Here is a 24,495-nt window from a genome sequence, read left to right as displayed (position 1 = left end):
TTACGAGTATGCTTAGCATATCATCATAATACATGCCAATACGCATCATCTGTATGCTTGATATGAGATGTAGTTGACAATTGCATATGTCATTGGGCAGGTTGCTATGTGACTCCCTGATAGGTGGAGATTGTCTCACATGAGCACACTGTATGCGCGGGATTGATGCATGACTAGATTGTATAACTCATGCATCTTGCATTGTGTGTTGTGATTACTATACGCCCTAGCGATATCAGGGTCGTAGCCACCACATGCATATTATATATGGCAGGATTGGACACCGGAAATACTGTTATTAGCATCGGGGTGCCATAGATGTCTCTGGGTGAAAATCTCAAAATCTGATGGTACAGGAAGACGCTCCAATGTCGAGACCAAGTGGATACATGAGCGCATGAGGGCCGAATACCAGGAGGCCGCGTCTCTTACTGTGTCATGGTCAGTTGGAAAAGGGTGTGGCCTGACCCGCCCGAGGGTAAGGGGCATTGCTAGGCTGAGTATTATCAGCTCGTAAATGGGTCCGCTATCGACGTGTCGGATATGTATTAGCAGGCTATTAGCTAGGCGGATAGTGAGGTTTTTACGCTCACTTAGACTGCGCGTCTGGGAAAGGGGCAGTGTCATTTGGAGTGTATTAAACCTCGGTGATTGTCCAGCGTGAGAACTGTATTGATATTTTATGCTCTGGTGATGAGCTGCATTGATGTGTGGATTCGGATGAAGACTGGTATGCTTGAGTTGCATCTCTCATCGCATGGCCTTGGTATAGCCGATATCATTCACACCTTGCATCGCATAGCCTTAATATGCTATATAGTATTCATGTCTTGCATCGTATAGCCTTGGTATGGTTGATAGTATTTATGGATTTGCCAGCATATTCTGCATTACTCTGATATTGCATTCTAAGTACGATTATATTGCGCGCACACTCTCACCACACTTTAAGCTTTTTGTAAGCTTATGTACGACCATTGCGTGAAGGTGACGCTAGGACGCCGCAGTAGCATTGAGATTGGAGCGTGCAGTGAACTTCTAAAGCTTCCGATTCTATTATTGTATTTCCCTTTATGTGCATTGTACCTTAAAGTTTTTTATCATTGTGAATTTTGTGATGGTGTCTTGATTATTGTTCGTGGGTTATGCTTATGGTCATGCTTATTACGAATCAAATTAATGTTAAGAATCCTCCTTGTAGATCCCAGGATTGGAACCTAGTATATGGGTGTCGGGAGTCAAGAATGGGGTACTACGGAGGCTTTCGATGCTGTATTCGGCGATCGAGAAGTTTGTGGGCCCAGTTTCCCAGTTTGGGGCGTGACAATGTTGCTCCCAATGCCATACGATTCGTAGTTTGTCTAGAGGAGACAAATTGGCTCACCAGCTGGCCATCCATGTTTATTAACCATGTATGTACACGTCTGCCTGAATGTGAAGCACCCCATACCTTTGAGAGGCCACTATTAACCATTAATGATACAATCTCCAAGACTCATGAGCCGGGCATGGTGGTATGGGACACCGTGTCCAAGTTGTCGGCCTACGCTAGGGTGACGAGCCTTCCCGTAGTGACCAGTGAGCAACTAAGACTTGGAAGCCAGGTATAGTGGTATGGGACACTGTGTCTGTGCTGTCGGCTTATGCTAATGTGATAAGCCTTCCCATAGTAACTAGCGAGCATAGGAGGTGATAGGTTCTTGTTCGAACGGTGTTAAGGCTCAAATATTGCATAATTTCTCACATTTATATCTTGGTTTTATGAACATGAATCAGCTTAATGTTCTATTTTACTCATGTTTGTGTTGCAAGGTGAATTTAAGAGCTTTAATTGAAAAATGTGTTTAAAGTATAGATTTAATGCTCAAGAATCACCAAGGCAAGGGATGGATCTTAGGAGACCAAGATTGAAAAATTCACATGCCGAAGATCCAAGAAAACCAAATGAGGAATGAAGATAATCAAAGATTTGAAGTGAAGAATCCTGAAATCGTTTTAAAAAGGTGTATTCCGAAACTTTAGGAAACTGTGTAGAGTAAAGTCTATTTTAGCAAACTACGTAAATTTGAAGCAGTTTCTAGAGTTTTCCAACTTGGTGTGAAAGTTGGAGTTCCCCACTTATAAATAGGGCTTCCCAGGGCATTATTAAGCATCATTTAAGGCATCCTAAAGCAATATCTAAGGTTTTTTAAAAAATTTATAGTTTTAATTTATTTTTCTTTACAAGCTTTTAGATATTTATTATTTCTTGTTGCTTTCTTTCTCTATTTTAGTTATGTTTTTCTAGTTTCCTCTAACCCAAGCTAGAAGGAAAACACATGGGTTTAATACTTCTTTAAGTTTTGATGATTGATTGTTTTTAATGATAAGATGAATAGTGTATTATGTTATCAATTGTTTAGGTTTAGTTTTTTATCCTCATGTGAGATCCATATGTTTCCATTATATGAGATCCACATTGATGGATAGGCTTACCCTAAATCAATTAGATTTCCTAGATGGGAGAGGTTCTTAACATGTTACATTTCTTTAATATTTGTTGTCTTATAAATATGAATTCTTAAAATCACTGACACTTGAGAATATATATCAATTGTGCAAATTCAGGACTTTTTAATCTTCTATATAATTTATTTAAAATGTTTAAACTGCTTTATTTTTCGATTAGGCTGATCATAGTGCTCGAATCCTAGTTATGTTATCCAAGTAATTATGATTTTGGAACATTAACCTATGTGTGGAACTTTGAAGCTTGTGTGTTATTTTAATTCAGTTGAATTACATCCATTCAAAACTCTCAAAATCAAATCATTAGTTTAGTTTATATTACTTAGTTTGTTTTGCATTTGATTTTCTCGTTCTCGCAATTCATCTCCCTGTGGGATCGACCCTATATTCAAAGGATATTACTTACGAACCTTTGCACTTGGAGGCAAGTAATCAAATGGCCCCAGTCAAATTACTCAGCCAATGGTTCCGTACCAGATTATTGTTCGAGCGACATGGGCATGAATGGAATTGGGTGACGAGTCATTCCTTGTGATAATTTGGTTATGTAGCAAGCCCGCACTTTGGAACTGATTGATCATACTTGGTGTTTGGGTGACAACCTATACCAAGTTAATCCTCACGCTTTTAGGTATCATGCCTTACCTTTGAAATTATTGATTTGTGAGACAGATGAATAATACCTAAATTTGGATCATGGATTACAGGCTCAGAGCAGCTACTGCCGCCCTGGGCCAAGTGATCTGGATAAGCTCATTGATTAAATAGAGGTGTTTTAGCTTTGCTAATCTTGCTGGGTGAACGGATTTATTAAATACTCGACTAACATCTCATCATCACATTGCATTAGTTAGGATTGGCGATTCGGCAGTAGAGGTTGCATTGAAGGAGTGTTGGGCATTACAATCGTTAGACATTATCGCTTGAAAGAGTGTTGAAAGTAAGGGCATGCATCATATCATGAAACCATGTATATGCATTAATAAGAGTGGTTAAGATTCTATAAATGATTGCATTTCACTAACTTTGTCCATGAATTGATACTATGCATAACTTATTGATAATGGTATCCACTGAGTTTATCACTCACTCCCACTCTGGGACGATGTTTTAAAACACCAACCAGACCCTATCTTAGATGCAAGTGTCATGGAGCTCGACGCACTGGATAGGGTGAGTATAAAAAAAGAAGAGGAGCTCTCCTACTTTCAACTTTTGGGCGGATCATCGTAGGCTGTCCTAGGACTAGTGATGGGGTTTAGGGCAAGATTTATATTTCTAGATTATGTGTATTTTTACAAGACACGTTCTCTCACGTTCACTTACATTATTTTTTTGTCGGATCTTCTTACTCTCTGATAGTTGCACAAATGTTTATTATTTTAGTCTTTATTTATATTGTATGGTTCACTTAAATTTCTTCATTGCTTATAAAACAAATCAATTATGCATATTTCGAAACCAATATGGCATAATTGACACCCAAGAATTCAAAAGCCGAGTACATACTCGCCCCCCGAAACTCAGGGCATTACAGAAATAGTTACAAAACATCATACTGCTCATGTGCACATAATATAGGCGTAACATAAACGACTACCAAGCATATATACCTCTGTTTCAAAACCTTTGTGAAATAAGGCATAAATTGGATGGACAGTTTTGATTCGTTTTTCAAAACAGCTACAGTGAGGATTTGTTATTTGTTATTGAGATTAATGCTGTGGAGTGCCGATTAGTTAAAAGAAACAATTATTTTCGAACGTAAGAAGGGGAGCGGAGTAGGTTAGGTGTTTCCCGGGTAACATCCACTACCGTGGGGCTCACCTGTATGATGTGTTGTATATCCATGCCGTCCAACCGTTTTTCCAACCCATTTTAGAAGATGGTCCCAAAAATTAACCAGATCCAAATCTCATGTGAACCATACCTCAGGAAACTATGGTGATTGAACGCCCACCATTAAAAACTTTCTAATGCATACCATAATGTTTATTTTCCATCCAACCTGTTGATAAGGTCAACTACACCTGGATGAAGAGAAAATAAAAGGATCAGATTGATCCAAAACTTTTTTGGCTTACAAAAAGGTTTTTAATGGTGATTCAACATTGTAAACAGTGGTGTGGTCTACCTACAAATCATATCTGCTTAAGTTTTGGGGATCATATCCTAAAATGATCTGGAAAACGGATGAACGGCGTGGATATACAACATATTCATCAAGGTGGGCCCCATGTGGTATGGGCGGTATTACCAGGATAACACCTAATCCGCTCCCATAAGAAAGTCCCCATTGTAGTTTGCTTTTTAAGAAATTAAAAAAAAATAAAAATAAAAATAAAAATAAAAATATCTAGCGTTTGAATCCGAAATGCGTGAAAATGGGAAGTCATTTTCCCAGCAACACCTTTTACCGAGCAGAAAGAAGTGGTCGCATTCAGTTGTCCAAACGTTATATTGGGAATCATCAGTAGTAAAACGGGTCGAAGATGATTTTAATGGATGTAGTTGCGTCACAGGAAAATCCATACACGCTCACTTAGACGGTAGAAAGCGGCACCTTATTAGAAGCATGAAGTTGTGGGTCCCATCAAAGACGGGGCTTAAACTTTATAGAAAAGTTATACTGAGATTGTTAAAATGAGAAAGTTCTACGATTCCGATTCAGAACATCAATTGATACTTGCAATTCACAATTTTAGATTCATCTGATGGTCGCTATTATGAGTGGCCCAAGATCCATATTCGTGACAAAAAGATTATCTTGACCGTTGATTTGCGAAGTTGAGTGGGATCCATTTCTTTTCAGAAGTCCAGATATCCACATTCTGCTATTCATATCAATGTTCAGAATGACCCCTTCAGGAACATGAACGGCTGTTGTCATCTGTTCATCTTTGCACGTGAGCTCCACTACATGGTCAAAACAAACTCACGTGGGGGAGGGTAAGTTGGTAAAATGTCAACCAAAAGTAGGAATGGTAGCCGACAGATCGACCATCCCGTCCCTTCTCACATCAGAAGGCTCTCGAAATGGACCACCCGGATCGTGACACGTGGTGAGCCAGCTAGCATGGATGGTGACAAGCACGGAAGCGCCTGACGTTGCCATCCGGGAATCGAATAGACGTCTCGACGAGGTAGGGTATTTGAGGTGGGCCCCACCTTCATGAATGCTCCACGTCTGCTCATTCCGTACAGCACCGACATGGGCCCGCGCTGACGTGTGCGGAATGGTTGGAGAGGGCGTGCGTACCATACGATTGAGAGAATCGGAGGGCTGTGGGCGTCTGTGAGCTGGAGGGCACTGCCTCTGTGGCCCGCCACGCACGCATGCGGTCGCGATCCGAGCGCCCGCTGCTAGATACGCGATGCGGTGCGGATCCTGGAGAAAGGAAAATGACGGAATTGCCCCCCTTGATTTTTCTGCCTGATGAACGTTTCAGATTTTGCACACCTGTGCCACGTGGCAGAGCGCGGATGCTGCAAATTAATATTACATCTTCTAGAGGAAAATAATTTGATACTCTGACAGAATATGACGCGGATTGCGTACTACCCCAGCCCGTAGCTAGCTCCGAACGGCCAGTTCTGTGGCGGGCCCACCATGATGTATCTATACATTCAAACCCTCTGTTCCTTTTTTCAGATTATTTTAAGGCATGAAAAAAAATAAAAATGAGGTCGATCCAATGATAAACTGGACCACACCACAAATGACTCCTATATTTAATACACATTTAATGCTTTGCGCATTTTAATGCAACCAAGCTTATTATTTGGTGCGGTCCAGTTGAGCGTTGGATGGCTATTTTTGTGTTCATACCTTTAAATAATTTGAGTAAAGGGATAGAGGGTATGGATGCATAGATACATCATGGTGAGCCTGCCCACAGAATTGCTCGTTGGAAACTAAAGAGGAGCAGGGTAGTATGCAATCCGTGCAAATTGTGTACTACCCCCGCCCGTCGTTAGCTCCGAATAGGCAGTTATGTGGGTGCGCCCACCGTAATATATTTGTACATCCAAACCTTCTATTCTTTTTTTCAGATTATTTTAAGGCATAAAAAAAAAGAGGCAGATCCAACGATAAATTGGACCAGACCATAGATGACTCTTGTATTTAATGCAACTGACATTTAATGCTTTGCGCATTTTAATGGAACCAAACTTATTATTTAGTGTGGTCCAGTTGAGCGTTGGATCTACCTCATTTTTGTGTTCATACCTTGAAATAATTTGAGAAAAGAAGGGATAGAGGGTTTGGATGTACAAATACATCACCCACCGTGATGTATCTATACATTCAAACCCTCTGTCCTTTTTCTCAGATTATTCTAAAGTATCAAAAAAAAAAATGAGACAGATCTAACAATAAACTGGACCACACCACATATGACTCTTACATTTAATGCAATTGACATTTAATGCTTTGCGCATTTTAATGCAACCAAGCTTATTATTTGGTGTGGTCCAATTGAGCATTGGATCTGCCTTATTTTTGTGTTCATACCTTAAAATATTTTGAGAAAAGGAATAGAGAGTTTGGATGCACAGATACATCACGGTGGGCCAACCTACAAAACTGCCCGTTCGAAGCTGGGGGGGGGGGGGGGGGGTAGTACGCAATCCGCGTCCATATTGCCTACAACAAAGGGGATTAGCTGGTGTACCTCACACCAGCTATATAATTGCCGTATCGACGCCAGCAAATTATGTGGGTTTGATCATGAGGTATGTGTTATATCCAAACCGCTCATCCATTTTACGAGCTCATCTTAACGCTTGAAACGAAAAATAAGACAGATCTAACTATTAAGTGGACCACACTGTAAAAAGCAGTGGGGAAGTAAACGTCTACCACTGAAACCCTTTTTGGGGTCACAGAAGTTTAGGATCAATATGAAATTTGTTTTTCCTCTTCATTTAGGTCTTTGTGACCTTATTAACAGATTAGATGGAAAATAAATATTATGGTGAGCCTTTTAAACTTTTTAACGGTGAAAATCATTATCTTCGCTGCTATTTATGGTGTAGTCCAAATGATCTTCGTAGATGATTAATTTTTTGTATATTTCTCTAAAATTAGATTAATGACGTAGATATAATAAATACATCACTTTGGGGCCACGTAACTTTGATCTCCTTTGAACCGTTCGTATAACTCGGAGCTCGTGGAGCGTCAGTGCTCGTCCTCGTATGACACGTACCTACAGCAGCTATATAACTGGTGTGAGGTACACCGGCCACTCGGCTTCCAACAAAACCGTCTCGATCGTGGAATTCACAGTCGCCAAGACACCAACCAAATGAAAATTTCTAACATATTATTAGTGGACACAAATAAGGATAACTTTCAGTTTTAGCCGTCCAAGAATTAAATAAGATTAACGTTTTGGTTTAAGATATATCTAAAATGGGACTGATTGCCTGAATAGTTTCCATTGAATTACTTGCATGCCACGTATGCAATTTCTAAGTGCCTATCAAGATTTTTCTCTCAGCAAAGTCGTCACTTTACGTCATCCACAGTTTGTATGATCTAAACCATTCATTCCATGGGCCCTATGGATGGCCCAGTTCAAGAACCGCATGAGTAGGGTGATCCTAACCATCCAATCGGTGCATCACTTAAGAAAAAAGGGCCAGCGGTCACTCACACTGCTTTAATTATCCCGAATTTCTAACTGTGGTGGTTAGGCCCATCTAGAGTGTGGGTACCAAATGAACGGTTCTGATCATCGTGGGATGATGCCGGTGTACCATGGATGCTGTGTGGAAGAGAGCAATGCCATGCCACTAGCCAGCAGCATTTTCTTGATTTTTCAAATTGTACTGTTTTTGTTGAATCAGGGAAATAATAGAAAAAGCATTTCCGGACGACATCTCCAAATCTTCAAGCGCCAAATACAACGCAACACACCAGTCAGCTTCGTGCATACGTGCGAGATCCGGAACGTACACAGAAATCCTTTCGGTCCCTATCAGGTGGGCCAAATACTTGTGAAGAAGTAGTTGGGAAAATGATAACCAACGGTCTAAATTCAACGTCCATGTGTTTCTCATTTGATGATGAGTGGGCCCAACCTGATTTCTCGGGTAGAGTACGCACTCATCATAGGGACCACCCTATGAATGTCCTGATCCTGCAGACACGTGACAACATTGGCACGTGAAAATGGTTTGTATTTGTCACTCGAAGTGAGTCTCTTGAATTTGCATCTCTCCATGCATCGTCTAGTCATCAAACAGCTGAAAAACCCTAGTTGTTTCTGGGCTTGAAAGAGGACAAATATCTAATCGATCAAGGACATCACCGCCATATTAGAGGGTTGATCTGGCTATAATGGAGGAGAGTCTTCAACCGTTGGATTCCCCTCCATGTCACATTGATTAGATTACATGCGTCCTCTTACTACTAGAGAAAAATGGACTTTTGTAGGGATTAGATTTCTATGATAGTTCACCACCCTTTAAAATTTTGGAGGGGACTCCTTTTTGCCTCCTAGATCCCCAGCTACTCTGCCTATTAGAGCCCTCCACACCACCTCATAAATCACCATTCTGCAGAGCCACCATGCTGTATGCGTAAGATCCACATTGTTTTTGGATCATTGTTTTTGGATCCTTATTCTTGCTCGGGTGCTAGACTCCAGGAGTTTCAACACCCGGTCAAGGGTTTGAGTATCCATAGGTGGTGAAATTCCGCTAGCATAAGTGTGCGTGGGTGTGTGCTTTTTCTTTTAAAAAATAAAAATAAAAATAAAAATAAAAACAGAAAAGAAGAAGATCCACATTGTTTCTAAAGTTACATCCTCAGTGCTAAGCTCTAAGGCCAAAAAATAACTGCATTCACTAGGAAAAATGGGGATGTAATCTCAACCATAGGTTTGTGTTTGGGCCAACATGGTGTCCATCTTTCCTCATAACCCTCAATCAGGAATAATCCACTAAGATGAGTAGAAGATTAACAAGGTTTTAAAAAATAAAAAAATAAAAAAATTTAAGTCTTATACTAAACATAGATAGGCCACACCATGTGAATATAGTAATTTTAGTCGTATCTGTACAACATTTTCATTTATGCGCCCATATGATATTTTATTGGGGCTTATCTTCTGTATAAACCGTCTAAATAATTATGTGTTTTATGGTTTCTATCCACTTCAATACTAAGTTGGGTGTATGATGACTCACCCAATAGTATAGATACCATAGTTATGGGACAATTTAGACCATCCAACTGTGGATGGACCATTGAAATAATTATACTTAGTAGCTAATGGTAGCCATTTCGACGGTGTGGCCCACAATTTGGATGATCAGGATAGCCATTCATGAGCATCATAAGTGAAGTGTCCTGGTCACCACCATTTTCAAAATGGTGAGCTACCACATTTTTAGTGAAGATTTCATTGTTCCTGTCATACCTGAACCTATCTGGTAAATTGGTAATATTGAAGGAATAGCCTAGCTATGGTGACCACATTTTTCTAAACATGGGTGACTTATCCACACCGTACACCTGGCTTGTATGTAAAGCAATCCAGACCTTCCAATTTGTGGGTCAGATTCTGAATGCACGATAGCCCGAAACTTCATTCACCCCACGTACATCTGAAACATTTGAATAAGCTCAATGCCATTTTATCATCAACCGTCCATTTCGATCACCACCGAATGGATATTTAGGATCGATGAATCAATGTGCTTCTCGAGCTAAACACAATAAGAAAATGGGCCAAACGATTTGGACGGTAGGGATTTACGTGCATATATTATAATATGAGTCATTGTGAACTATCTCACCAGGCTTGCCCTACAACAGATTGTCAAGATCCTCATCAAACTCAAAACCTACAATATCGGATGTCTGAATATTTCATAGTGGGTGGCCCAGACACGTGGAGAAAAGATGTGATGCGAAGAGATATGGGTATCCCAAAAGATGGGACAGACCAGAATAGTGGGTATTTCAGCTTTTCTAATCACATACGCGTGTATAAGTCAACTTATATACACGCAACCTCACGTCTCAGCACAGCATACAGTACGTGATCCAATCCATCCATCACGAAGATCTCACTGTTATTGACGTATTGACTAAGAATCAAGCTAGTCCATTAATCATATGGGCCACAGTCTACAAAAAAGTTATGACCGAAGTGTACTAAGCTGCAACTGTTTCTAATACATGGGCCCACATGGTGAGTTAACCAGACTTACAAGGCCTTACGCAACTGATGGACGTCTAGGATACTGCACCTGTATGGACCCACCGTTTAAACGCGTGTGAGCTTAGACGGTCAGCAGAACTCAATCTTCCATACACGCTGGATAGGATGCTCTTAACATCAATGCACAGGAAAATAATAATAAGGTGACGTCCATACAAATGTTAAAAACACAGAGAAGAGTCTTTATCCAAACACCTCTCTGTCTCTCTCTCCCTATATAAAGCCTCCACTCCTCTCAAATCCCACCACCCCAAGAGCAGATACAACAACATCTACAACAAAAGAATACAAACATCCATAACAAAATACATATCCATTTCGTTTTTCGGTGAGAGATGGAGATGGGTGTTGTTCTTCTCTACATATTCTTCGTTGGCCCTGTCCTTGTTTCCTATATCTTGATGAGAAAATACAAGTATTGTACAAGAGCTAAGTTTCCTCCAGGTTCAATGGGCTGGCCTTATATTGGAGAGACTTTCCAGTTCTACTCTCAAGACCCAAATGTCTTCTTTGCATCAAAACAAAAAAGGTTCTTACCTCTCTCTCTCTCTCTCTCTCTCTCTCTCTGAAATTTGAATATGGGGAGGTGTTTTAGGTATGGAGAGATATTCAAGACCCATTTGCTGGGATACCCTTGTGTGATGCTGGCTAGCCCTGAGGCTACTAGGTTTGTGTTGGTGACCCAAGCCCACCTATTCAAGCCCACCTACCCAAGAAGCAAGGAGCTGCTGATCGGCCCATCTGCGCTTTTCTTCCACAAAGGTGATTACCACACACGCCTGAGGAAACTGGTGCAGGGCCCTTTATCTCCAGACGCCATCAGAAACCTTGTCCCCGACATCGAATCCATCTCTGCCTCCGTTTTGGTCTCATGGGCTGGTGGCCGTGTCATTAACACCTTCCACGAAATGAAAAAGGTTTGTTGGGTGTAACTAAAAGATGTTTTTCGTTAATCGGTCTTTCGTAACTTGTTTGAATTCTAACACAATCATGATCTTACAGCTTTCTTTCGACGTTGGTATCCTTTGTATCTTTGGTCGCTTGGACGCCCGATACAAGGAACAACTGAAGAAGAACTACTTCATAGTAGATAATGGCTACAACTCATTTCCAACGAACATCCCAGGAACTGCATACAACAAGGCAGTGAAGGCAAGGAAAAGGCTTGCTAAGATTCTAAGTGAGATTGTCTACCAAAGGAAAGAGAAGGGATTAGTAGAGAAAGATCTACTAGGCCATCTCATGAACTCAAAAGACATGAAAGGAGAGTTCCTGACCGATGATCAAATCGCTGACAACATCATCGGCGTGCTTTTTGCCGCACAGGACACCACTGCCAGTGTCCTAACATGGATTCTCAAGTACCTCCATGATAACCCAAAACTTCTAGAAACTATAAGAGTAAGAAAACCATTTAATCCACTTCCAAAAACGTAATTAACTAATTTTTTAATCATAATTAAATTATGTTTAACAAGATAATCCTCTCAAACAGGCAGAACAAAGAGCAATACATGAATCAAATGAGGGAGGAAACATACAACTGACATGGTCCCAAACAAGGAACATGCCAATAACTTATAGGGTATGTGTACTAACTTTTTGTGATGTGGACCCACAATCTCTCTCTCTCTCTCTCTCTCTCTCTCTCTCTCATATAAGGAGAACTAAGGGAGTGAGTATTTCAGGTTATAATGGAGAGCTTGAGAATGGCAAGCATCATATCTTTCACATTTAGAGAAGCAGTTGCAGATGTGGAATACAAAGGTAAGTTTGTGTTAATGTAAGTAGAAAAGACAGGTTTTGGGTTAGTGGGATTTTAGAGAAATAAAGAGTGTTTGGGGAATTTTTGCAGGATATTTGATTCCCAAAGGCTGGAAAGTGATGCCTTTATTCAGGAACATTCATCACAACCCAGAATTCTTCCCTGATCCTCAAAAGTTTGACCCTTCAAGATTCGAGGTATGATGGGTTTTTATTAAAGTAAGAAAGAAAAAAAAAAGTAGCCTTACTATTACAAAAGCTAAAATTATGCTAGTGGGGCCCACTTTCTGATGATCTAGATTTCGGATATAGTGATCCTAACGATGGACTGGTGATCTAAACGGTTGATGGCTTGGATCAGTGTCATATACATATTTGGTCATGGTCCGTCATATGATGGGGCCCACCGGTTTGAGGGTTTAGGTTACCAAAGAACGAGGTATCTCATGATCCAGCATCATATGAGACATTACAAGAATCATATTCATATGGGCCATCTCATACATGAAAGCCAAAAAAAAAAAAGTTAAGAGAGAGACTGATGGATTTTGTATGATGATTGAAGGTTTCACCAAAGCCTAATACATTCGTGCCATTTGGCAATGGCGTGCATGCATGTCCTGGAAATGAGCTTGCCAAGCTGGAGATGCTCATCTTTATTCATCATCTGGTGACTAAATTCAGGTAAGAGAGAGAAATGGATTTTCTTGATTTCTTCTTTTTAATTTTTAATGGGTTACTTAAACACGTGAAAGATAGAATCAAAACCTTATAAAGATTTGGATGGTATAAAAGTAAATATTATAAAAAAAAATAAAGGGGAGTTTAAAATGAGTAGAATCTTAGTACGGTAGGAGAGGATCTCTTTGGGGAGAGAATATAGAATAACTCAAAAACGTCTCTTTTGTTGGTGTTGATCTTTGGTGCAGGTGGGAAGTGGTGGGACCCAAGAGTGGGATTGAGTATGGCCCATTCCCTGTCCCCAAGCATGGTCTTCCAGCTAGGTTTTGGAAGGAATCCAGCAGCCAAAGATACGGGTGCGCATGATAGCATTGGCCCTTCCTACAATCACATCAGCCAGCCAAGCTCAACCCAAAGCTCAGCAAAACATGGAAAGGAGCCTCTAATTTCTATTTACCATGTTATCAGTTTTAATCAAGTGAACTTTTCTGATTAAGCTCTCTGTCTCTAATAAATTTGTATTTGGCTTACAAATTGAGAAATAACATGTAGTAAATTTTGGGAAAAAAAAAACCTTTGATACTCTGGCAGAGGGTAATGGATAATAGGCAGTCACTTAGGGCCTGTTTGATTTTTCAAAGCAGGTATAAATACCCTCTAAATGGGTAATTAATACCCTTTCACCCGTTTGAAAATCCATAGGAAATTCTGTCTTGAAAACCGGTTTAAAAGGAGTAGTTTAAATTTTTAAACGCACTGTGATGTATATTATATATCTATTCCGTCCATTTATTTTACCACGATATTTCAAAGCATGAGCCAAAAAATAAGGTAAATCTAACATTCAAGTAGCCCAAGCCAAAGTAAACAGTGGCCTCAAGAAGTTTTTAACGGTGAGGGTTCAATTCCTTTTTTCTTATGGTGTGGACCACTTGAACTTTGAATCCAAAGTAAACAATGGCCTTAAGAAGTTTTTAACAGTGAGGGTTCAATTCCTTTTTTCCTATGGTGTGGACCACTTGAGCTTTGAATCTGCCTCATTTTTTTACTCATGCCCTAAATGCAGTTGGCATAACGAATGGACGATGTGAATAATTCACATACATTACAGTGGCCCTACATATATTTGCCAGCAACTTCAATTTTAGTGTTGAAAAAAGTATGAGTCAAATCAAACCCGTAATGACGAGGTAATTATTCTGTAAGTAACTATTACATATTTGCAATGCATTTAGGGCATGTTTGATTTTCCATGATACTGGTAAATCCTAGTAAAAAAGTAATTATTACCTTTTCAACTTGTTTGGAAATGTAAGAGTAATTCCACCTCGAAAATCTATATAAAACTGTCGACTTAAATCTATAGACCCCACCGTAATGTATATGATATATCCACACCGTCCATCTATTTTATTAGAACATTTTGCGGCATGAATTGAAAAATGAGGCAAATCCAACACTCAAATGGCCCACAAGAAAGGAAACAGTAACCTTAATTCGTCCACCGTTGAAAGTCGTTTCCTTCACTGGACCCACATTGAGGGTTTTTTCATCATCTAACCTGTTCATAAGGTCACACAGACATAAAGAAGAGGAAAACATAAATATCAGCTTGATTCTAAACTTTTAAGAACCCCAAGAAGTTTTTAATGGTAGGCGTTCGATTCCCACTGATTCTTATGATGTGGTCCACTTGAGCTTTGGATCTGCATCATTTTTTTGCTCATGCCCTAAATTCAGTTGGCATAATAAATGAGTAGTGTGGATAAGTCACATACATCACAATGGGCCCCGCATTAATTTTATAAATTTCTCAATTTAAACATTAAAAAAGTAAGTTGCCAGGTAAATAATTATTACCCATTTACATGGTAATTACAGTTGTGCCTAAAAAATCAAAAAGGGCCTTACCATTACTTTGGAAAATCAAACATGCCCTTAGAAATTTCATTTGTACCATTAAAACCAAGTTAAATTAACCTGTCCAAATTATGGTTCTCAAAATTAATGTATTATGAAACAAAAATTACACTAATTAGTTGATTAACAGATTATTGGATTGGTGGAAATTTATTGAACAGTTAAATATGAAATATCCAACAGATTAGTGCGAAATTAGAAGAGGTTTGAATTATTCATCCTATCCCACTCTAGAGTTATATATGAGCTTGATAGAGTGAGCGGTTCCACAATTTAGCCAACTGATGTTGGGTTAGTGCCTGCAATGCGTACAATTTTTCATGTGCCGGAGTGTCATAGGCAGATGGGGAATACCACATGAGCTAAAAAATGAAGCAGATCTAAATCTTTGGTGAATGGCATGTTTTTAATAGTGGGAATTCAATCACCATTGTTACTTGTTGAGTGTGGTCTAATTGAGATTTGGATATGCTTCATTTGTTGGATTCATACATTAAAATGAATTAGCAAATTGGATGGACTGCATGAATATACAACCTATGCATCCAGGTGAGCCCCATGATCATGGCCTCACGGAAGTAGGTGTTTCTGGACATGACAAATCCGCCCTCGCAGATGATATCATCTCACCCCCACACACTCACGCCTTAGTGGGATTTCACCACCTATGGGCACTTGAACCCTTGACCAGGTGTTAAAACTCCTGAGAGTATACCACTGGAGCAAGAGTACGGACCCGCCAGATGATATCATCTGCAGTCGAGTATTGCTATGTGGCATTAAAGCTTTCTAGAGCAGGTTTGGTGAGGCTGGGAAACACCCACTTGGGTGAGGCCATGACCATGGGGCACATATCAATGTATGTGTTACATATCCACGCTGTCCAATCCATTTTACCCCCTCAATTTACAGCGTGAGCCCGAGAGATGAAGCAGACTCAAATCTCGACTAGACCAGGATCCTTACTCTTGCTCCGGTGGTAGACTCAAGAGTTTCAACATCCGGTCAAGGGTTCGAGTATCCATAGGTGGTAAAATTCCACAAGCGTGAGTGTGTGGGGTGTGTGTGCGTGTGTAAAAAATAATAATAATATTATTATTATTATTATTATTACAAAAAAAAAAAAAAAATCCCGACTAGACCATAGCACGTAATACTGTGGTGATAAAACGCCCACCATTGAAAACTTCTAAGCCTAGAGTAATGTTTGTTAAGGCCACACAGTGCCCGGGAAATAGAAATATCAGCTTTACCCAAAACTTTTGGTGTTTTTTGGTATCCGCAACCTGCCTTTATATCAATATTTCTAAACTTAGCACATACTTTTAAGTTATTTAAATTAATCCACTTAAAATATTAAAAGACGGGGAGAAAATGACTTTGTTGATCGAAACTAACTACTATGGATAGAAGAGCACCATTAATGTATAAAAATAACTATATTGCACTTAAGGGCACTCATTTTCACAGGTATAATACCACCATATGGGCGATGGCATGATTTAAATTGTGGAGCCCATCATTTCGTATACAATTGATCGAAATCACATTCGTTTTGTACACTTATTTTAGGCTATGAGATAAATCTGAATTGCAAGTGGATTCTAGGAAGGTTCCATCTGTGGATAATCTTATAGTCGTAAAATAAATTTACCTAGTGTGGTCCACTCAAGTATTGAATATGTCTCATTTTCAAAGTTGTACTGTCAAATGATCTAAAAAAAATGGATGGACAGTGGATTTTTCATAAATACCACAGTGGGCCTCACCTAACTCACCACCCAATGATGTGGGGTGGAGTATGTGCGACCCTGGCATTAGTCAACACAGTGCCCCCTAATAGTGGGGCCCACATCGATGCATATACTGTATATTCCCGACGTCAAAACTTTTGATAAGGTTGCATAAAACCGGACGAAGGGAAGAAGACAAATATCAGCTTGATATAAATTTTTTTATAGCCCAGGAGAAGTTTAAATGGTCAAACACAACTGTTTCTTGTGTTTCAGTCATTCTAAGTTTGGATCTGCTTAATTTTTGGGACATGCCCTGAAATGATTTGGAAATAACAATGGACGGTGTGGATATACAGTACATATGTTAAGGTGGGCCTCACTGTCACCGCAACACCGTGTACGGTGAGCCTCACCGTCACCGCAACACCGTGTACGGTGAGATCAGGTCGCACTTAATCCACTCCCTTCCATGGGGACACAAATTGCTTACCAAGTTGCCAGCACCGAGGTGGGTACTGGACTGTGCTTTGTGGGGCCACCATGATGTGTGTGTTGTATCTATATCGCCCATCCATTTTGGATAATTACTTTAAGGCCTGAGATAAACAATGTGATAGATCCAAATCTCAATTAGACCTAACCATAGGAAAATAATCATTATTGAACATTCACCATTGAAAACATCCTAGGCCCACTTTAAGATTTATTTTCCATTAAACATATTGATTAAGTCATAAAGGCCAAGACTAAGATAAAAATAAATATCAGCATGATCCAAAACTTACATTGCCCCCAAGAAGTTTTTAACAGTGGACGTTAAGTAACCATTATTTCCCGTGGCTGAGATTTGAAAATGCCTCAGGCAGCACCATGCTGCATGAAACACGAGCTGAAAATACAGATGGAAAATATAGATATACAATTGGTCCATTTAAGGTGGGGAAATGCTTAAAGCAACACCTTCTTAGATGAGACACTAGCTGCGCCTCATCCGTCATCCTTTCTCTGCCAGCAAATTACAGCTGTTAGATTAGACATTTGAATAACATATCTGACCCAGTGCAAGGAGGGTGACTACGATGGTTAGGAAAAATCCAATTTGTCCATCTGTTTTGGCATATCATGTTAAGGCATTAGACAAAACAATGGGAACATTCGAAAGAGACGTACTAATCATGACTTACTTTTTGAACTTCACCGTGGTATTTATATGCAATCCAAACCATATCAAAACTTACTTTTTGAGCTTCACCGTGATGTTTATATGCAATCCAAGCCATTCATATGGTGCCCAACTGTTCATAGGATCATTACTACTAGGATAAATTTTTTAAAAATAATAATATTAGCCTGATCCAAAGCTTACGCTGCCCCACGAATGTTTCAACAGTGGCCTACAATATCCACTATTTTCTGTTGTGTGGCCCACTTGAGCTTTAGATCCGCCTCTATGAAATTATTTTTTTTAAATGTGAACCGGGTGGATTTCTCACAAAAATCATAATGGCCCTGCCTAGCTTGGGATCCCTCAACATTTAACTCCCCGTATCTTTTGGGTCAGGTGTTTTAAATGAAGATCATTTTAGCCTCTTTTTTGTTTTTTTTTTTGTCGGTTAAAGACCGGATGCAGTCGCAGTAGCGTGAAACATGGTTAAAATCCATAACGAATGGAAAATAAGGGTAAATTACTTTAAATATCTTAAAAGTAGGCAGTTTTCATAAATAAACCAAAAATAAGTGAGTTATAATAAATGACTCAAAATTTTTGTGACCCGTAAATTTTTAACAATGGATACAATCACCATTGTTTGTAGTAATATGGACCACCTAAGAATCCTCCCTTCCACTCATATGTAGTTATATACATGTTTTTTTTTTTTCTTTTTCTTTTTTTTTTTTTACACACGCACCCACAAGCGCTGTAGTGGGATTTCACCACCTATGGGTTTCAAACCCAAGACCTCGTGTTGAAACTCTTCCGAGTCTACCACTGAGGTAAGGACTCGAACCCTAGTTATATACAGTTAAGATAGCGTTGCCACATGGTGTTAAGGCCTGACTGAGGGAAGACGGATTGGCTACTCCCCCCTGACACCATCCCCGTGGCTGGTGGTCGGTGCTCTGTGGGCCCCACCATGATGTATGTGTTTCATCCATTCCGTTCATCCATTTTTACAGATCATTTTATGTCTTGGTACAAAAAATTATAGGGATATAAATCTTAGGTGGGCCACACCACAGGAGAAAAATAATGAATGGATATTCGCCATTAAAATCCTCCTAAGGTCCACTGTACTGTTTATTTGACATCCAATATGTTGATTTGGTCATAAAGACCCAGATGAAGGGAAAAAATAAATTTCAGCTTAATCAAAAACTTTTATGGCCCCCAAAACGTTTTTAATGGTTAAAATTTATTCAACACTGTTTCCTGTAATGTGGTCCACTTGAGATTGAAATATACTTCATTTCTTTTCCCATGTCATAAAATGATATATAAAAATAGATGGACGGCATGGATGACACACAGACATCATGGTGGGCCCTACAGAGCACCGACCACCAGCCAATGGCTGGTGTCAGGGGGAGTAGCCAATCCGTTCCCATGCTGGAAGGTACCCTAGGAAGTAGGGCTGTCAACGGGCCAGGCCTGGGTAGGTTTCAGGCCAGGCCTGTGTAGTTTCGGGCCGGGCCGTCAGCCTATTAAAAATTCTGACTTTCAAGCTCGAGCCCGGCCCATTGACACCCTTATGGGAAGGGGACAACGTTTGTTATTGTTCCTGTGTTTGGTAGGTGCCATGTGAAAGTACACCACATTTGTTACACTCCACCTGGTGGGGCCCACCAAGATGTGTGGCTATCGGGGTTTGTGGTTAACAGCCCAAAAGGTGTGTTGGGATTTGGCCGGTGCATTTTTACTTTTATTTTTTGAGATTTTTTTCAAGGCCCTGTTTCTAAATTTTAATTCGTTGGGTGCCCCATCAAATTCAAAGGGCTTCCTTACAGCCCTGCAAGATAAACGAACACTGCTGAACGTATTCACGCAACTCTGCACGTGTACCAGACCACAACCTTCATCAGGAAGGCCCACCATAGATGTTTGGACTCGCTTAAAATATTGGATGGGCGGATGATCCTAGTTGTTGTTGGATTTTGAATGCTACATACTATATGAAAATTTTCTACCCTCCAATTACCATCTTCAAAAGTTGTTGAATTAGTGGACGGGAGAACCAGCACAGTTAGTTTTGGGGTCGTCCATCTACGAAAGATCCCAACAAATGAACGGCCTGAATCTCATAAATCCGGACCGTGGGTCCTTGATAGCTATCTATGATAGAAGATTGAGGAGCACGGAATAGTTGCTCCTGGAACGCACTATACCAAAGTTTAGATTAGTGTCTTCTTCACCGTACAAGTGCAAATGTGTACGGTGACTGGTACCGTACTACCATTGATCTTCCGAACGGGAAGCGGAGTGGCTGGTGTTCCACACACCACCGACCGGGCCGGTGGGTTGGTGCCACCAAGTTCTGGGATCCCGTCTTGAGGTATGAGTTATATCCAAACCGTCCGTCCACTTGGCAAGCTCGTCGTAAGGCTTTTGACAAAAATTAAGACAGATCCAACATTAAAGTGGACCACACTGTAAAAAGCAGTGGAGAATTGAAAGTCTGCCATTGAAATCTTTTCGGCGGTCACAGAAATTTTGGATCAATATGATATTTGTTTTTCACTTCATTTACATCCGTGTGACCTTCTGATCATATTGGATGGGAAAGTAATGTAAGCCCTACAAATGTTTTAATAGTGAGAATCATTGTCTCTTTTGCTATTTGTGGTGTGGTTAACTTGAACCTTGGAAATTGCTCATTTTTGAAATCAATATGTAAAATAATCTGGAAAAATTGATGAACGGTGTAGATATGATAAATACATCGTCCTGGGATGTTGAGGGTCAAATATTGTATATCAGACCCAGTTATTGCATGGATTTACAAGCATGATACCGTTTAATAGCCTGATTTAATCGTGTTTGTGATGTAGAGTGTATTTACAAGCATGAACTGAAAAAGGGTGCTTAAACTATGGATTTAACGCTCTGATGACATCCAAGGCAAGGGACGGACTTCAGGGGACCAAGATCGATGGAATTACACACCAGGGATCCGAGGAAATCAAGCCATTCACGTTAAAGAGGCCCGAAATTGGTGAAAAATACAAGATCACATAGTTCTCGCCATCTGATTGGCTCAAAACTTTATACATGGCCTGAGGGCCATAAATTAACCGTACATATCAAATTTCAGCCCTCAGTTCACTATGGAAGTACCCTAACTGACAGATCAGCCCATAAACCGTTCATTCTGGGCCCACCTGATATCTGGAACTGTCTCAACTTTGGTCTCGGCGGTTTAAATAAGATGAGGAAACAAATGGATGGATCGGATCTTACATATACATTACAGTGGGCCCCGTATATACAACGTGTGTACATGAGGTACACACGTGCCGCGGTGCATCGAACCAACTTAGGCGGGTAAGCAGCGCTGTCCCGCGTCTTCTTCCAAAATGGAAATTTCCGTTTTAAGCGCTGTAAAACGGACGGACGCTGTCCGTTTTTGCGGACGCTAGTGGGCCCCACACATTGTCCCAGTGGACAATCCAAACCGTCCATCGTGTAGAGGGCCTCAACTACTACAAAACCTTGCTGAACTTTTGGACCCATGCAAGCACACGTGCACGATACAGAGGCTCTGGGCCGCGTCAATGGACATTCAAAACCACCCATTCTTGATTGAAATTTCGTCCTGAATCTAATGGACGGAGTGGATTTCCCCGAAAATACCTCTGTGCGGCCCACCGATCACATCAGCGCCGGACGTGCGAAAGGCTACGCATGTCCGCGAAATCGGACTTTCCAGGCAGTTGTGGCCCACCATCTTTGATCATATGGTAGATCTGAACCGTCCATCGTGTAGGCCAGCCAAAACACTTCCAAGAGACGCTAATTTTACAGAAATAATGCAAGGAACGCAAGAGTTATGAAGCCCCGAACTTGGCTGCGAAAAGGCTTTCGCTGCGCGTGCGATAGCTTCCCAAATCCGATTTACACCACTCCAAAAGATATAAAAAGAATTCCAAACATGGAAAAGAAGGTGTGCTTGAATAGGGGACGTCAGATAGAGAAAGAGAGGCGGAGAGAGAAGTGTTTGGAATTTTTATGTATTTTTTCTTTATTTTTCTTCTTTTTCCTATGATTATGTTAGGCTAAATCTCTTAGCTAGGGCTAAGAGGTGAAGCTTGTGGCATGATGAGAGCTTCTACAGGTTTGATTTGAACTGAACTGATTGACTCTGTTTTGATTTAAGAAATTCTTTTAGTCATTAATGGTTTATTGTGATTTAAATTACAGTAGATCTGTGATGGCTTGAATAATTCCTTTCCTTTTATTTTGATGTTTGGAAACCCTATTGTTCGCCATCGTCTCATAGACATGGTTGGATGATGGAATCCTTCCTAACACTCATACATCTTTTAGTTGGTTATGGATTGGTCTAAGTTCTGTTGTTTACCTTGTCTCTTAGGCATGGATTTGTGATGGAATCATACCTAATTCTTATACCTTTCATCTCTTGAAAACTATATCAAGTAAGTTCAGTATAATATCCATGAAGAAGGCATAAGATCTCCCTGATCTCTACAAGTGGATCCTCTGAATCCCTAGTTCCCTTTCTCTGAATTCTTTAAGTTTAGATTAATATTTCACAATTATTCCTCAAATCACAATTGGTTTAGATTTCATCTTAGCCTAGTTCTAGATCTGGTTATTTTCAGATAACGTACAGGTTTCAGTCCCTGTGGATTCGACCTCGGTCTTACCGAGTTTATTACTACATCACAACCCTGCACTTAGGGTGTGAACAAGTTTTTGGCGCCGTTGCCGGGGACTGACGGTTACGTTTTTCTGAAATTAATTAGTTTTAGAAGTATGTTAGGATTAGGATTTTACTAACTTTAGGTTAAAGGTTTTTATTTTATTTTATTTTTAGAAACTATTATTTTATTTTTAGAAACTAACCTGTTTTCCTGTTTTGTAGGATCCTGAAATAACTTCTAAAGTGGTAATCCCTTTCTAATTCCTCTACTTTTTCTATTTTTAGAATTAGGGTTTGAGTTTTGGAAATTTTCTATTTTCTAGTATTTTTCTATTTTTAGGGACTAGTTTATTTTTAGAAACTTTCATCTTTTGTTTTTAGAAACTAGGTTAGTTATTTCCCTTTTTAGAAATTCTTTCTAATTTTAGAAACTAACTCATCTTTCATTTATTTTATTTTTAGGCTTAGATTTTCTATTTTAGAAACTTTCTAATTCTAAGTCTTCTTTTTAGAAACTAACTTAGCTTCTAGGTTTAGGGAACTTTCCTTTTTAGAAACTAACTTTCTATTTCAATTGTAAGAACTTTCTAACTTTAGACTTTCTATTTTAGAAACTAATCTCTTTTGTTTTCTTTTACAGGATCTTAACATAGGAACTTCTCATTTGGTACCTTCTTTCTAACTTCTCCTCCTCTTACTTTACACATTGCTGTAGGATCTTTTCTTCTGTTTTTCTTAAGATTAAATTCAGATTAAGGGTTTCATCATGTATATGCACGAGTGGGAACGTCAGTATGCTGAGAAGAATAACTTATTTTGGGATGATGAAGATATAAATCAACCTATGCCTCAAAACTTTTCTGAAACTATCAGTGAGAACCGATCAGAATATAAAGATCCACCGGCTAAGAAGTCCTTACGTGATTATATGCAGGAGAACAATTACACCCCACGGATTAACAAAACAGTACGTGAGTGTTGGGGTTATCATAATTATGGTTGTGAGAATTATTATCACTCATCTGATAAAAAGAAAACAATACGTGATTATATCATGAGTGATAATAAGTATTACCAACCAGCAGATTCTCCCACCTATGATCAGTATAACTATAACCAGTGGGAACATCAAAATTGGGTAAATGAACCATCAACATGTTATAATAATTCTCTTGGATCCTATACCTTTGAAATCCAACCAGAAACGACCCAAGAGGATTCACTTCAACATGACATGGCCTGTCTTGCGGAAATTAGAAAAGCAATGGAAACACTCACTTGGCGCCTCGAAAGGATAGAGGAAGCTTTCTCATCCCAACCACAACTCAATCCAAAAATACAATGCGAGGAAAGTAATCCTCACTCACTTTTGAAGGAATCTGGAATTTGGAATGAGGAGTTGGATTTCATTAATGAGTATGCGGTTCAATCTCCTGATGAGAAGATTTCGATGACTGTTCAAAGGAATGGTGAAGATACATGGGTGTCTTTTAAATATAGTGATGATGACACACCTTCCTTACATGACACACAAGATTTCAATGATGAGGTAAAGGTTAGTTTATTTGAACCTCAACCGAATTTAGGAATAGAATGTGAGGAAGGCGATCCCATCCCAAATGTGCACTGCACTGAATTAGAATATGATGAATATTGGGACGACGATCCTGAATGTGCAGCCACAGTTCCCCTGAAATCTATCTCAAGTTTGGTCCAGGTCAATGATCAAGATGTACACAAAGTGGTCGGTCATAATGAGTCACTCCC

The 24,495-nt window shown here is 39.7% G+C and overlaps 1 protein-coding gene across 1 annotated transcript; it reads left to right on the top strand.

Annotated features, from left to right (window-relative positions):
- The first annotated feature begins 10,984 nt into the window (after positions 1-10,984).
- LOC131236401 (abscisic acid 8'-hydroxylase 4-like) lies at positions 10,985-13,689 on the top strand. The gene is made up of 8 exons (XM_058233522.1): positions 10,985-11,277; positions 11,344-11,665; positions 11,751-12,149; positions 12,244-12,333; positions 12,437-12,515; positions 12,604-12,710; positions 13,078-13,196; positions 13,442-13,689. The coding sequence occupies exons 1-8, from the start codon at positions 11,084-11,086 to the stop codon at positions 13,557-13,559; spliced, it is 1,428 nt and encodes a 475-aa protein (XP_058089505.1). The 5' UTR covers positions 10,985-11,083; the 3' UTR covers positions 13,560-13,689.
- The last annotated feature ends 10,806 nt before the right edge of the window (positions 13,690-24,495 follow it).

Source organism: Magnolia sinica, chromosome 2 (assembly GCF_029962835.1).
Source record: "Magnolia sinica isolate HGM2019 chromosome 2, MsV1, whole genome shotgun sequence".
NCBI lineage: Eukaryota > Viridiplantae > Streptophyta > Magnoliopsida > Magnoliales > Magnoliaceae > Magnolia > Magnolia sinica.
The sequence above is the reverse complement of the archived record's forward strand: the minus strand, read 5'-3'. Positions and strand labels throughout refer to the sequence as shown.

Bases quoted from the DNA above. Each gene is read 5' to 3' on its own strand.
- LOC131236401 (XM_058233522.1), top strand. From the start codon at position 11,084: ATGGAGATGGGTGTTGTTCTTCTCTACATATTCTTCGTTGGCCCTGTC. The intron at 12,150-12,243 runs GTAAGAAAACCA...CCTCTCAAACAG, and splicing joins AACTTCTAGAAACTATAAGA to GCAGAACAAAGAGCAATACA. The intron at 13,197-13,441 runs GTAAGAGAGAGA...TCTTTGGTGCAG, and splicing joins CATCTGGTGACTAAATTCAG to GTGGGAAGTGGTGGGACCCA.